The sequence below is a fragment of the Sinohyriopsis cumingii genome, chromosome 16 (assembly GCF_028554795.1).
Source record: "Sinohyriopsis cumingii isolate HCF-2022 chromosome 16, ASM2855479v2, whole genome shotgun sequence".
NCBI lineage: Eukaryota > Metazoa > Mollusca > Bivalvia > Unionida > Unionidae > Sinohyriopsis > Sinohyriopsis cumingii.
The window spans coordinates 35,435,263-35,451,373 of NC_142976.1; the positions used below are offsets into that span (position 1 = coordinate 35,435,263).

Consider the following 16,111-nt stretch of genomic DNA (forward strand, 5'->3'; position numbering starts at 1 on the left):
ATACTGGTTCAAACTAGAAAAGATATTCCAATACTGATTTAATAAATCTTAAAGAGGTAATCGCTGGAATCATGAGATTTTGTAGTTAACATTTAAAGAATTAATATTATCAGATACAAGGAATGCAAGGTTTGGTCACTAAAACTTGTTTCGAAGAAGAAAAAAAACGTTGAAGATCATAACTAGAAATGGAAATGAAATGCAGAGCATAATTGATATACTGTCTGAACGTATTCACACAAAAAATGTATTGGAAATATGTATGTTTCTAAAATGTTTTAAAATTATTTTGAATATAGGAGATGTTGTAATCAGGTTATTATTGATTTGACATATATAAAGATTATGTTGTAAACTTTAGAAACTAAAAGCAAACGTTAAAAGTTCCTTTTGTATTTATTGCGATTTCAAAAGTGTGATAAAATTAGTTAAATGGTCCAAAGAAAATAGTTATCATTCATGGATGATTAAAGAACAACACATAGTCCATTAGGATGTTCCACATATATTAAGGTAGTACACAATAACTGCGAAACTATAGTTGATAGAGAAAAAGATAACATTAAAATGTTTCATGAGTGTCTACGATAAGTATCAGAGTTGGTTAATAAAGAAATTACAATAAACATACCACTCCTGAAATACTTTTTACAAAAGAAAATATAAAGCACGTTAATTCTACCATCTTGCTCAATAATTGCGAAAAGGGCAATCTGTTGCTCAAGTTGCAAATACTCGTCATAAATTTATTAATTCGCTTTTTAATCTCATGGTCGTTTTCCTTTATTTCATAAAGCAGCTGCTAATGTTGGATTGTGGAGTGATACAGGTTTTATGACATTTATTTATTTGTTCCTTGTCACTCCCTATAAAATTGATCTCTGAGTTTATCCTTTGTTCAGCTGGATGCAAATATTGTTGAATTTTTGGAATTTCTCTTGGTTTTTCTCTTACGGTATGCATTGATTTTATTGTTACGACTCTATGGACTTTAACAGATAAGGTCGAAAACCAACACGTTTAATAAAATTCAACAGATAACAAAGAAACGAAAATTTAAAAAGAACTTACAGCATTCTCTATTAAATCCTAAATAGTTATATCACAAACCCAGAAGTATAGAGTATTCCAAATGAATTCCAGAGGTTTTCCGAGTGAGTGCCAATCTTGAATATACTAATTAATATACCAGTAGTCTGGGATAGGGCTGATGTCCTAACAGTGTTGATATATCACACTGATATAAAACAAAATATCTCTAATTGAATTCATAATAATCCCAAAATAGAGGTTTAGTCCTAAAGCCAAAGAGTACTTTGTAATTCCAATGAATAATTTAAATCATTAAATCCTCTCTTATATCATTAAATAAGCATGAATTTTCTATTTAAACAAAAGCTGTACATCTAGCAGCTTTTTCTGTTGTCGTCAGTCTGTTTTGTAAATCATTTGTCTTAGTTGGCCTTTCATTAAAACGCTGTTTAATAATATATATTTTGTTCTCTAGTTGTTCTCTCCGTGACCTAACATATTTGAAATTATATTAATCCAGAGTGTTAACTATTTTAGGAATGCGTGTATTGACAAATTGTTTCCAGCATCGTAATCTAATCTTTCTGGATCAGTTTAATCAGTACTAATGGCGTTTACTCATGTTTAAATTATTATTTAACGTCTGACATGTAATTATTTCTGACATATCTGCTTTAGAAATAGTTCTTGCTGGTTTTGTATTTGTAGACTTGTAGCAGTAATAAATATTATGTATCACTACACTAATCGTGTTATGATACCCTGGAGTAGTCTGTAAGAAAATAATCAGTATTTTAATTCTGATTTATCCTGGAGAATTTCTAGCCATTGAAGAATGTCACTTGCATTAAACAGAAAGCAGCATTAAAGTCTAAACAGAAAATAAAATGTTTATTCAGTTCAGTTTTTGGCTTTGGATATAATTACAAAGAAAACTTGTGTGATTTCGTTTTGTTTCGAAAGATCATGTGCACTAAAAATTTCATTGAAATGCAGTATTTTTAGACACTGTAGTTTAAACCTGTGCTGATCTTTTTACATGCACATTAGTACCTAACACAGTAAAGATGATATTGGTACATTTGAACTTATAACTAAGGAACTGAAGGGAAGATATAATAAACTTAATTAATTAATTGTTATTATTATTATTATTATTGTTGTTGTTGTTGTTGTTGTTGTTGTTGTTCACCATTCAATATATACAACACATTTAAAATTATTGTGTGACATTCCTGATTTGATTTCTTTAATTATAGAAAGGAAACATAATTGCTGATTTCATTCATCGGGATGTATTCTGCTTCGATTCTGTCAACAAGTTGTTCAATGTTTAATAAAGAGACAACTAGTAACAATATGCTCAATAAACGACCATTTCAGATCTACTGATGCCTGACCTGCTGGTGGATGTCAGCTGCAGACCCATCACTATCTGGCAACACGCTGTTGTAGAAACTAAAACCTGTGCCTGAAAAGTTTATTGGTGGTAACAGACTGGGCGAAATTGCCGTGGCGATAGCAGAGTGGCAGAGTCTGAAGAAATACTCCACATAATTCACATTTCAGATTAAAAATGAACTGGAAGCGATGCAAACTTACCTTCTTTGCATTTACTCTTGAACTGATTTTCATTATTTTATTTGGTGTTTTGGTGGAATATGACTGGCCAGCAAAACCGACAAACAAGCAACTGACATCGCCTGTACCGAATATGTATCCAAGTAAGTAAATTTTTTGCTTTAATATAAAACGGACGTGCAAAGGATAAATGAGGTTAAAAAACTATTGATATATACGTTAAATTCATAAGGCGCTCAATATGAATATTTTAAGGTGTATATTTTCATACATGTTTTCATCTAATAATACGCATTGTAATCCCTTCTTATATACATTGGGTTGACGTCATACTTTGATTTAATAAAAAAACAGTAGTATTATTTTCTGATAATTTTAGTCTTTTAAACAGTACTTTCTTTTGCTAATAAGTCAAAAAAATTCAAGACATTTTATACAAATCGTGCATTGATTAAAAATAAGCACACTTGGCACGTCACGTGAGCATGCTAAAAACTATGCACAAAACGAACATTGTAACACAATAACTTTAATAAAACAGGTTACAAAAGATCAAAACTGGAAATGTTGACAAACACAAAAAGCTTTGGACCTAATGTCTGCATTCCACTACCAGTAAAGTAATTTCAATCCTAAACAGTAAGTACATTCCCCAACAGTAAATACGAATATGTTCCAAAGAAAAGGAATGATAAAGAGAAGCTGAATACAATAATTATGATCATTGAAAATAAAACCTAACAGAATAAATAATAATAATAATAATAATAATAATAATAATAATAATAATAATAATAATAATAATAATAATAATAATCGTGTGGACTTAGTACGGCGCCTATTCTTTAGAAGCTCTAAGAACTTTACAGTAATAGATAATACATAAAAAGTATATGCAATGACAAGATTACTAAATCAGATACCATGAAATTAAAAAACAAAAACATTCTAACAATAATTAGGGAAGTAAAAAATATTAAGTATCTTCTTCTTGTCGAATTATGTGAGTTGTAAGATGCACTCCGAAATTAGATGAGTATCCTTGTGTCTAAGATTAGTACGCAACAAGATGAACGTAGCCGGGTCCTGGTACTCAAAAGAACGTTGTCCGTATGACATCGTTTTAACAGTGTGAATAATGAGAATGCCATTGTTGGAAGAGGAGCGTAAGTGTCTAGATGTGGTATACGCATGGGTGAAGTCCGACAGGTATATTGGACTGGAGCCAGTCAACGAAATGCAGCACATTCAACAGAGATTGTGTTTGATTCAGGATCGATCGGGCAGCAAGTGAAGGTTACAGAGCGGGGTTGGGGTGGTGCGCTCAGTTCTCTAAGGGTGATCCGTACAGCCACGTTTTGAACTTTTTAACGTTTCTATAGTAGATACTGAGGCGAAAATGGAGACCAATGGTGTGTTGATCATGTATTTTCGAATATTTTGACCTAAAGCTAAATTTATATATACTGCAATATGTGTAATTGAATAAACAAATATAGTTAATTACATAGCAACATTTCAATATTGGTAATTAAAGCAATAAAACTAGCACTTCCATTCTTGAGATGCCAGTGTCAAATCAAACTAGAGAAGCATCGAAACTAATATGCCTAACAATATCAGAATTATCACTAAAAGACCTGTTCTTAGGAAATATTTAATATTTTCAATGATACTGAGTCATACCTCAAGAAGATTATCTGTAGAAAATAAACTTGTGAGTTTGTTTCTGTCAAGCTTGATTATATTTAAGATCAGACTAAGGAAACATCCTTCTCAAGAAGATGAATACGGTGAAGATATACATTATTACCACAGAACAAATGATCGAAACATACCGACTATAAGCAAATAGAGCAACTCAACATTTATCTGACAAACCGAATTCGGACAGCAAAATAAGCGATAGTATATCATTGATGTTTGATAGGCTTTAATATGTAACAATTCGTTTAGGTTAATTCGAATCACTCAAAGGAAGTTAAATTTAGATTTACCAGAGCGGGTTAAGAACAAAAGCTTGTATTTATGTAAATGTGATAAATATTGGGCTCTTTTAATTGCTATCTGTTGTGGAATGGTTTTGAAATATTCCCCAAGATAATTCTTATATTCTATCAGAATATAATTTAGACTGGTTTAAATCATATCCGGTAAAACAGAGGCAGTCAAAAATGTGAAAATCAATTTGATATATCCGTGAATCTGTATGACATACTGGCAAGGGAGGATATATATTAACAATACGTTAACGATATTTTAATATTGTGAACCTAATAACTAGGTTGAAAATACGTTGTAAAACATTATTTACATTGCATATAAATAGAAACATCAGTAGTAATAATATTCTCGTTAACAGTAATTACATTTTGTCAATGCAATGAAAGTTGATCAGAAGACGAAAGTCTATGATATGTCGCAGATACTCGATACATACAATGCATGAAGAAAACTAAAAGGCTATCAACACCCGATGGAAACTCTGTGTTATTAACTGTAAATCTGAGAGTATCGTGCTACTGGAGGTGAGATAAATTGTACAGATATCCCTGGAGTAGGCGTCTAAACGGAAGATGGTGACTAAGATACAGTCTGTTATATCTGGTACAATAAAAACAGACAAACAGACAAACACATTCCTTACGAGTTTGTGATTGCATAAAACCAACACAACAGAAATGTAAAACACTAATTTTAAAGAGGAACATAATGCATGTATGTATTTTAATAAGCATTTGATAAAATAACAAAGCGTTTGAACAAGTAAGACAGCAAATTGCAAAAACTATTTAGTTCCAAGTGGAAGATGAAACCCATTTTTATTTCAACAAATATATATATTATGTAAAGTTCGAGACGGCAAAAGGCACACATAAAAGGTACGTGTCATGGTCATTTAGTGGGCAAACACAGAGGTCAAGCACATATAAGATGCAATTTGAATTACAAAACAACCACAAGAAATATATTTCATTCATTAAGGATTTCACTAATGATAGGATCACGTAAAAAGGAAATAATAAAAGATAAAATGACCATTGGGTTTGTAGGGTTGTTTGAATTCATCACATAGCCTTTAAAACAGTTGGCTAGAATTTAACTGATGAAACATCTTAAGGAAAACAACCACATGTAATAGACATGACTCTACGTATTGGAGAAAAGACAGTTACCCAATCGAATACGTAGATAGTTTAGAAAGATTTAACGAAACAGTTATATAACCAAAAATTTACTTCACCGCTTAATGATTCAGGCCTATCAAATGGCTATTATCGGTTTGTCCAGGATGCACTGGAGCACTTCAGCTTCCAAACACCGAGAGGTCTGCATGACCTTTACGGCCTTGACAATATGTGACACATATGAGGAATTCAGGACTGTCTGTAGTAAAATACAAACGTGACCTAGCAAATTGGTATAGTGCCCATGAAGTACCCCATGATTCGCTATTGAAAGTAATGGATGCTTAATTAGAACTGTTCATAGATTATGACGTATTGTTATGACTGAGAGTGAATTGAGAGGTGGTATCAGCAGGATACCACTTTGAAACGCAAAAGCAAATTGCGAATACAACTCAGACAATTATGGTAATACGAAAGGTCAAGGATAAGGTCATTCATTATAGACCAAGATAAAAACAACCTCTGCGTACGCATAAGTCTATTTAGAGCTTTAAATGTACAACTGATGGACAAACAAAGGCTGGACGAAAAGAATCTTAAAATAACAAACGACTGTGATACTAGGCGCATTTTAGATTTGGGGATTCGGAGGATTCCATTGCATTTCCTTGCGTATACCAGGGGTGGCTAGTTAGTTCCAGTGAAAATAATTACAAATAAAAATTGTCTCTTTTGCAATTGAACTTGGTTGATGATTACAAAGGCACAGAGCCAGCTGTACCAGAATTATTGTGCACATTGAAAACTACAAGAGAAATACTTAAGTCAGAACTGAAATAGCAAGTTTCACACACATTCTATCTTATAATTGACGCCGATAAGGAGTCATAGAAGTGTAAAGGAAATCCGCTTTTAAGATTAATCAGTATCTTGTTTCAAGAAAATCTAAAAATCTAATATATAACTCAAAACAAAATCTGAGATAAATTCAAGAAAAGGTTTTGAGAAACAACATTTTAAGTTGATATATAACAGTGTACTTGGTAGACAGAAGGAAAGTCTCAGAGAAAACCCCCAAAACAATAGCAATAAGTATATATATATATATATATATATATATATATATATATATATATATATATATATATATATATATATATATATAAGAATACATTTTTAAAATGCCAGAAAGGTGTATCTTTTTCCAGGATAACATTATTGACGATGATTTAGTGTTAATCTGTATGAAAACGAGAAAATAAATTTAACAAAATATATTATCGGTGGATTTACAGTGTTGAGTTCCTCAAATGGTTGATATTCTAATTCTGTTACTGCAAATTTAGAAACAAGTATGTAATATAACGAAAATACTCATCTAAATTTGTAAAAGAATAACAACAAAAGCTTTCAATCATAAAGCATCTAAAATGTGAGATCATAAACTTTGCTTACCTTATCACATCGATATTTACCAAGAAATGAAGTAACTCACATCACACAAACATGAATTGTTAAATTTTACAATGAAAAGGTAGACTTGTCTCCGTATGGACGTTTTTTGCTTGACACGTAGACACATGACCTAACGGACAAGTATTTTGTATATTTACTTTTATAACTTTTATATTGTGTGTTTGACTTTTGTTCGTAATTGAGGGTAAAGGTTTGGCCTACCTGACTGTTGTCATTGTTTTAAAACATATTTGCTAAAAATTGAGTTCATGGTGTAACTTTGTTTAAGGGTTTGGTACGTTCTACAAAGCTAACCTGCTGACAATATTAAATAAATTTACTTTAGGAATAACCGACACCCATTTTGTTGTGTTATAAGTTAGGTGACAGTCTGTATAAAAGACTAGTAAACAATTATTAATTCACTTCATACGATCAGCCTGTGAAATGATTTTCAGTTGTGTTTAGTTATAATGTGAGAGCAATGATTCATTTAAAGTAGTCATTGGAATTATGAAGGGCTCTTTGACGTTTTGGACTCGAACACTACTTTGGGATTATTGAGGGCTCATTCAAAGACATTCTTGATTATATCACTGTGAAACATCATGACTATTGGTACATACACACATTCAAGATCATTGTAATTCATTCAGAACATCCTTTATTTAGGACTTGTGATAGAATATTTAGGAGTAATTGATTTTTAATTCACAATATCGTAAGCGTCCTTTTGTTTTTATTTTGTATTATAGAGAAAAAAATTATTTTGTTGAATTTTACAAAGCTTGGTTTTGCTTCTTTCTATTACTTAGCTTGAGAACACAGCCATTGCAACAAGTAAGCAGTCTGTAATCAAATAGATTCTCAAGTCTCATTAAAAGTCTGTTTTGTTCTATTCGAGGGCATCAACAAATTCAATTTTAATATATTCTGGAATCATTTTCATGGAATATCAAAGTATTCTTCAAAGAAAGTTTCATGACTTTTATGTCCACGCTGTACAAGACAACCAACAAACATACATTCTCTCTGAAATTTAAATTATAAGAGTTATAATTTTGAACGTTTACCCATACTAACATTTCAAATAGTCTGCCACAAGAATAGTTTAATTAGGTTAATTGGTTTCCTTGTACTACGTTCTCTTGTAAATCTTATTAAACAGAACAGCCAGATAATACAGATTGTAACAAAGTCCTACGTGTTCAGTCCCTATCAGAATTAGTGCAAACAAAGTCCTACGTGTTCAGTCCCTATCAGACTTAGTTCAGTCAAAGTCTTACGTGTTCAGTACCTATCAGAATTAGTGCGAACAAAGTCCTATGTGTTCAGTTTCTATCAGAATTAGTTCAAAGTCCTACGTGTTCAGTCCCTATCAGAATTAGTTCAATCAAAGTCCTACGTGTTCAGTCCCTATCAGAATTAGTTCAATCAAAGTCCTGCGTGTTCAATCTATATCAGAACTAGTGCAAACAAAGTCCTACGTGTTCAGTCCCTATCAGAATTAGTTCAATCAAAGTCCTACATGTTCAGTTTCTATCAGGATTAGTTCAATCAAAGTGCTACGTGTTCAGTCCCTATCAGAATTAGTGCAAACAAAGTCCTACGCATTCAGTCCCTATCAGAATTAGTTCAATCAAAGTCCTACGTGTTCAGTCCTATCATAATTACGTCAAAGTGCTACGTGTTTAGTCCCTATCAGAATTAGTGCAAACATACTTTCCATAAAAAAATGACACCACAAAGTAGCATCGTGCTACAAGAGTCTTGTATGTACATCTAGTGTGCTGAGAGCACGCTTTGTCCATGGCACGAGTAATACTCAAAATACGATTGATTTTAGTTTGATTGTTAGTAATGTTTTCCTGTGCATCAGACATGAAATAAATGTATATTTTATGAACATCAGCATGTTTTTATTTTTTGTAGATCTGTTAGGTGGATACGTTGTTGAACATCAGCTAATGTAAGACCAATATCATTAATTAGTGATCGTGAACGCACTATATCAAGTCAGATAAATGATTGGCAGTGTTAATAATGGTTACACTTCCGTCACTACATCGTGTGCTTTCATCGGTCATCGAGTAAATACTATGTGGCTTACAGAATATTTTGCCTCACATGGAAACAACTGAAGTAAATTACTGGGCGTTTTTCTATTGGGTTATCCAACAGTTCTAGTTTACTTTGTCCCCCTTGTTGCAAAGTATCACAATTCCCATTAAACTCCTTTTGAAAAATGGTGAGATATGTTACAGTTATATTTGGTGCTATGTCGATAGTTTCATTTCTATATTTGGCCTTAATTATTTGTACAGTTAATGCTGAATAAACCATTTTGTTCTCTGAACATATATTGTGGCGTTCATAGTTATGGTTACCACTTTCCACAACTTCCAAGCTATTACAAATGTTGTGTAAAATCTGGAATCCCGAGGAAGAAAACAAGGATACGGTGGACGCCGCTAATACGTATCTATCTGAAAGTCTTGGCATTGTTAAGTTTTATCATAGACTGCTGACTGAAAAGCTTCATTACCAGTATTTTTTGAACTGCTGCTCCTCGTCGTAACGTTCTCAATTTTTCACTCCTTTTGCAGTGGCTAGTCCTGGTTGCTCCAAATAAATTACATGACCGATAAGGTAAATCAAGAAGAGCTTTCGTAGTATCACTCAACAACCGAAAACGTCCATTGAATGCATAATGTCTTTTTTTACTGTATAAATTCTAAATTATAGTGGATATGATTCACCAAGAAATAAGGAAAAACAACATTGAATTATATGTCAATGTTAAAAAAGGATGAAGGCAAATATGAATCATTGTTGCACAAAATCTGGTGAATGCGATTGAACGTCAAGAAGAGATCTTCAGTCTTCAAAAGAAAGCTGATCATTAGGAATAACAAAAGTAGAAAAGACAACCGTAGTTTTAGCGAAATGAGAAATGAGACGTTTGAAGACTATGGAGGTTAGAATTGACCAATCGGAAAATTCCAGTAAAAGAGTCATGGAAACATATCCATGTTGGAAACTCAGAAATCAAAGTGAATTTGAGTCATCTCTCAAACGAATCTGGTGAAAGTGATATGATGGCAAAACAAAGTGCAAAAGATGTCGAAAAGACAAGGAATTTAAATGAAGGAGACATGCTCAAGATATGAAAAACCTGAAGACTAAAATCCATAAATTTACCCAGAATGTATTGGAGCCAGAATGTATTGAAGCAACAGACCGAGGACAGAGGACCGGGGACAAAGAGGATACAAAGATATCGAAATCATAGTACGTCGGTGGGAACTATGGGGCAATTATGGATCAAGCAAAAGATACGAATAAACAAGCGACCAGAACATACAAATTCACCGAAAGCAACGAAAACAATATATATATATATATATATATATATATATATATATATATATATATATATATATATATATATATATATATATATATATATATATATATATATATATATATATATATATATATGTATGTATATGTATATGTATATATTTCAATCAGATAGAACTCACTCTAAAGAAATCGCCATGAGTAATCTGGAATTGTTTAAACTCGGTACTAATTCAACTTAAACTTAGAGTTGGACGGAAATAATTTAAGGTAGATAAAACAGGGATAGCGATAGAAGAAATCGTTTTATTTTACTACAGATCAAATGTTAAGTCAATCATAAAAAACCCTGGTAGCTGTATTTGAAAAGTAGATTACAGATAGCAGGAAATGGGTGTTTGATAGAGTTTAGCTCTTTACGTTAATGTTGACGAATACGGTCTAGTAAATGGGAGCGCAAGTATCGATTTACTGATTTGGTGAAAAAGAACAACGGTCTATATTAACTTAAAAATAAATAAAGTAAATTTTTTATGCAACTTGATCAATTCTACACTCTTACAGACTGTGTAGATAATAAATCAACAAAATGTAAATTAAAAAAGATAATAATTGTTGGCTTAATATAGTACAGAATTCTAAGTAGGCCTAACTAACACACCACAATAACGTGCTGACATGATATTCATTTTCGACGGTGCTGCAGACTATAAAAAGGAGAAATATAATTACTTTGTGATAAAAAAATGTCAAATAATTAAACAAATGATTTAAAGTTAAATATGCAACAAGTGCTTCAACCATTTCGATTCACTGGAAGAATAAGAAAAAAATAATGTACCATAAAGTAGGCAACACGAAGGACATTTTGTTTGAAAAAGGGTATGTTGTGAATGTGAGGAACTATCAAATCATTTAAAGTGTCTGCTTGACTTTTATTGCGATTTAGAGAGCGCGAAAACAGCTAAACTTGTGTATGAAGATCAAAAAACTACAAAGAAAAAATAGATAATCTTTACAGAGGAAGACACGAAATATTTTAACCCAACAAATAAATACGTCAAATTTGCGAGAAAGAGATTGAAGGTTATACATTTCGCAATCATGGCCATAATTGGACAGTATGTAACAGCCACCGCCTCATCAAAAAGATGGTGCGTCAAGATCCTGAGAATAAAATCAAAATATCCTAAGTTCACAACCAAAAGAAAAGAAACCATACTAAAGACAACTATTGGATATTTAGACAGTTACAGCCTCAAGGGTCAAGCATTTGAACAATTTTGCAAACATGTTGGACGACCCAAAAGTGATTTCCACAACTAGATATGTTCAACATATGCGACTACATTCCTACGAAAAGTCACTTATCCATGTGAATCCACTATCTCAGTCGATACCACCCTCGGTCGAGGTATAAAAACATGACTTGGCCCCAGGTATGAAAGACCTGACACAATAAGTAGGTGACTTTTATTGTGTCCGTGTTGCATCATAACGGATATTCCACGTTTCATCCTTGCAAAACAATGGAAGTTCGATGTACCTGTTAAGATACTGTAATGAAACCTATACCCATCCTTATATAACACATCATACAGGTTACTTTTCCCAAGAGGATATGGAATTATGTATCTCGTGCGCACCTGGTACAGATTTAGATTCCTCACTGTCAAGGATATCATGACCTAAAACGGGTCGTGCGACAGTTACCTTGTATCGAACGCAATAGATACTATCAATAGCTGGATGGAATCAAGGTGAAAGAAGAGGAACAACAACAACGCAGAAACGTACCTTTTATTTCTGAAATAATTGTTTAAAGTATATAATAAACACATCATCTTGATCTAGCTACTCGATTCACGTTTCGTTTGAAAGCTAAATGACATCGATAACATTCGACAGAATCAGAAATTTTAATTGTCTTAGATATTTTCACTGCCGTGTCCGAACAACAGAAACACGTGTTTCGGGTAATTTTCAAATTTATATGCTTTTACACTTTCAGTATTTATTTTTCTTGGAATCAAATATATGTTAAACTAGTAGTTTCTTTCTTTCCAGTCGACTTCGCTAAATTCTAACTTTTAAGTTTGTGTGAAAAAGAGATGTACACTTGGATTATCAAAATTGCTTTCTGTTTCAATATATTTCTATTTATATCAATTTTTAATTTTATTTTCCCTTTGTAGAGGGAAAACATCACCATGACATGTCCTGTATCGCATTTGTGTCTTCCACAGGTTAATATCACCTCTGTTGTTTTTTCTCTCAAGACTTTCATGTGGGTCTTAAACACGACCAAATTGAGAAAAACACGTGGACCATAAACATAAAGTTATTTTTCTTTCCTTTCGTAAGCCATTCACATGCATAACCAAATGTAATTTTCTATTTCAGTGTTCCAGGATGTGCATGTCATGATTTTCGTTGGTTTCGGTTTCCTGATGATGTTCCTGAAGCGTTACGGTTACACTGCCGTCGGCGTCAACCTTCTAATTGCATCATTCACAATTCAGTGGGCGTTGCTAGTCCGAGGAGTGATTCGTAAGGTCCCGCATGGCGAAAGGATACAAGTAACTCAGACAGAGTGAGTTGTTTTTAAATAAAGACGAAAGACAACTGTATACAAATCTCACTCAAGCTTTAGATTTATCCCGTATTCAACCCGTGTTCTTCCTTTCTTTTATATCCTTGTTTGAATATTTGTATTTGTACATCAACCCAATACACCAAACAAAGCATACACACATAAAGACATGAGCATATTCACAGTATTTCCAACTGAACAGAATCGGTCATTTGATGGTTTCTGAGGCGCAGGAATTTGGAGTACCTGAAGACAACCGCTGATAGTGAAAGAACGACAACTCAGGTGCAGGTCCCAGCGATATAACCAGCAACCGCAGCGTTACAGAGTGACCCCTGCATTATCCAGGCCGTACCATATGTTAACACTGGTTTAATTGCAGTTGTGGTATTTTGAGGCAAACTTGATACATATTATTATTCCTATATAATCTATGCAGTTCCTGTTGGTTTTACGCAACCGACGTAGAGCCATAGTGTAGTCATTAGTAAAATACCACGTAACACTTGAAAAAAGTGTTTCTCCTTTGCCATGTGTCACACGTACAGTATGCGAGTCTAGGTGTAAGCAGGACGGTAAATTTTGAGGTTCACTTTGAACGTCCAATTCAAAAACTAGCTTTGGTTTTGAACTGACTCAAACTCAAACCTTATTTCTTGGAATTTTTTCTTCTTTACCTTCCGTTTCAGGACACAAATCTTGAACAAAATATATATGGTACCAATATTCAATTAGCGTATACATAAAACCAATATCCAGATGGCGTATATCTGAAAACAATATTTAAGACCAATGTTCAATTAATGTATGGGGGGCCCCCGATTGGCCGAGTGGTATAAAGCGCTCTCCGTTACGGATCACTGCCGTCTCACCTCTGTCTGCGTGGGTTCGAGTCTTGGGTATGTGGGTATGTGAGAAAGCTTGCTAGTAGCTTCTCGTGGGTCGGTGGTTCTTTCCGGGCTTTCCCGGGTTCTTCCTCCACTATTAATACTGGCCGCCATGTATAGCCTATCGTGTACTGAAAACGGCGTTAAACACCACCACAACAACAACAACAATTAATGTATGCATCAGACCAATATTCAATTAATGTATAAAGAAAACCAATTTTCAGTGTATAAATGAAACTAATAATCAATTAGTGTATGCATTAAATCAATTTTCAGTTTGTTTATAAATAAAACCAAAAGTATTCAATTAGTCTATACATAAAACCAGTAATAAATTAGTTTATACATGAAACCAATATTCAGTTGGTGTATACATAAAAACAATATTCACTTAGTGTATTCAGGTAGTGTGAAATATTTAATTAATAAATAAATGAAACCAATATTCAGGTAAAGTGTAAATAAAACATATATTCAATCAGTATATAAAAGAAACGAATATTCAATTAGTGTTTGCCTACAGCCAATATTCAGTTAATATATAAATAAAACCAATATTCAGTTAGTTTATAAATAAAACCAATATTCAGTTAGATTATAAATAAAACCAATAATAAATTAGTGAATAATTAAAGCCAATATTCAATTAGTGCATAAATAAAATCAATATTTAATTAGTCTTCGATCGATAAAATCAATATGCACCAGTATTTTAATAGTTAATGTCAACTTTGATTTCGTCATCATATGTCAAGCCATGCTTTTAACTTATTACCCAACCACGATATGATTGTGATGTCGAAAGCTAAAACTGCATTTCCCTGCAAAAAAGACAAACAATTTAAAAAAAACCATGTAACTGAGATGGTACAACTCCGTATCTCTCTTAATGAATAATTACGAAAATATTATGCAAATATTCACATCAGAGTCAAAAAATAAAAGGTGCGGGGTGGGTGGTGGTGGGCTAAATATAGAGAGTGTCCGTGTGCAGAGCATGCAGACTTACAACCTGGGAAAAGTCAACCTTGTTATCAAGCCACCATGACACCGTGTGTAGCCAGTACTACTTTGTGACCGCAATACACAGAGGTTTGCCTAAAAGTTAAGTAATAAATTTAAATATAATAATCAAGTTAATTTGAGTTGGAAGATCTGTGTAGATTATCTTACTTGAGTAGATGCTTGAAAAACTTCCAAATGGAACACGGCTTTTCAATCAACAAATCTTAAAACCCCTGGAAATAATTGCAGGAATACACATAACTTTTATGGGCCTTGGTGATTCACCTCCGTCGAAGAACATAACCAAATCGGTGACGATAAAGGACGACGACATTCAAATTGTCACGCTGTCTCTTTCACCGCCATATTGTGCCATGCGTTTGAGATTAGTTCTGAATCTGGTTCTCGGCGGCGTCGAGTTGTTTAAAAAGCTTGTTATTTAAAATGAAGAGGACATTCGGATTGGCAAAACTGTTTGACTTGTTTATCAAAATGAAGATGATATTCGGATTGACAAAACTATTTGACTTGCTGAGTTCATTCGAGATTTCGTCACTGTCAATATGGTGTGCAATGATGTAAACTGTTTAAAAATTTGAATATATATATATATATATATATATATATATATATATATATATATATATATATATATATATATATATATATATATATATTAAACACTTGCACATTGTATGTGAGCCGCCATCTAATCATGATAGAAAAATGAGCTTGGATGCTGGCACCATGGAATGAAAAATCCGATGAAGATACCAAAAGCAGTCACAAAAAACTTTAAAAAAATCATACGTATCTTTTTGGTCATCTTTAATAGTATTTCTTGCTCATGATAAAACCAAGGATCTTACATGAGTGTATATTTACATAAAGGCGTGAAGTTATTAAACAAGTCAATACACATATTTTAATATGTAAAGCACTTAAATCTTATGTCTAGCGTTTTTTAGTTGCATTTTTTAGTTGCAAGTTTCAACTTTTCATCGTACAATAATTACAGTTTTGTACCAAGCCTTTATAACAAGAAACAATTTTAATCGGTC

The 16,111-nt window shown here is 32.8% G+C and overlaps 1 protein-coding gene across 4 annotated transcripts in view; it reads left to right on the forward strand.

Moving 5' to 3' along the window:
• Window positions 1–16,111, forward strand: part of LOC149780200 (ammonium transporter Rh type A-like) — an 86,761-nt gene that overhangs the window by 25,140 nt on the left and 45,510 nt on the right. For all 4 annotated transcript variants that reach the window (XM_089936349.1, XM_089936351.1, XM_089936348.1 and 1 more), the window contains exons 2-3: window positions 2,416–2,756; window positions 12,966–13,155. In XM_089936349.1, the coding sequence (XP_089792475.1) occupies window positions 2,609–2,756; window positions 12,966–13,155 (338 nt within the window). In that variant the 5' untranslated portion in view covers window positions 2,416–2,608. The remainder of the gene's footprint in view (window positions 1–2,415; window positions 2,757–12,965; window positions 13,156–16,111) is intronic.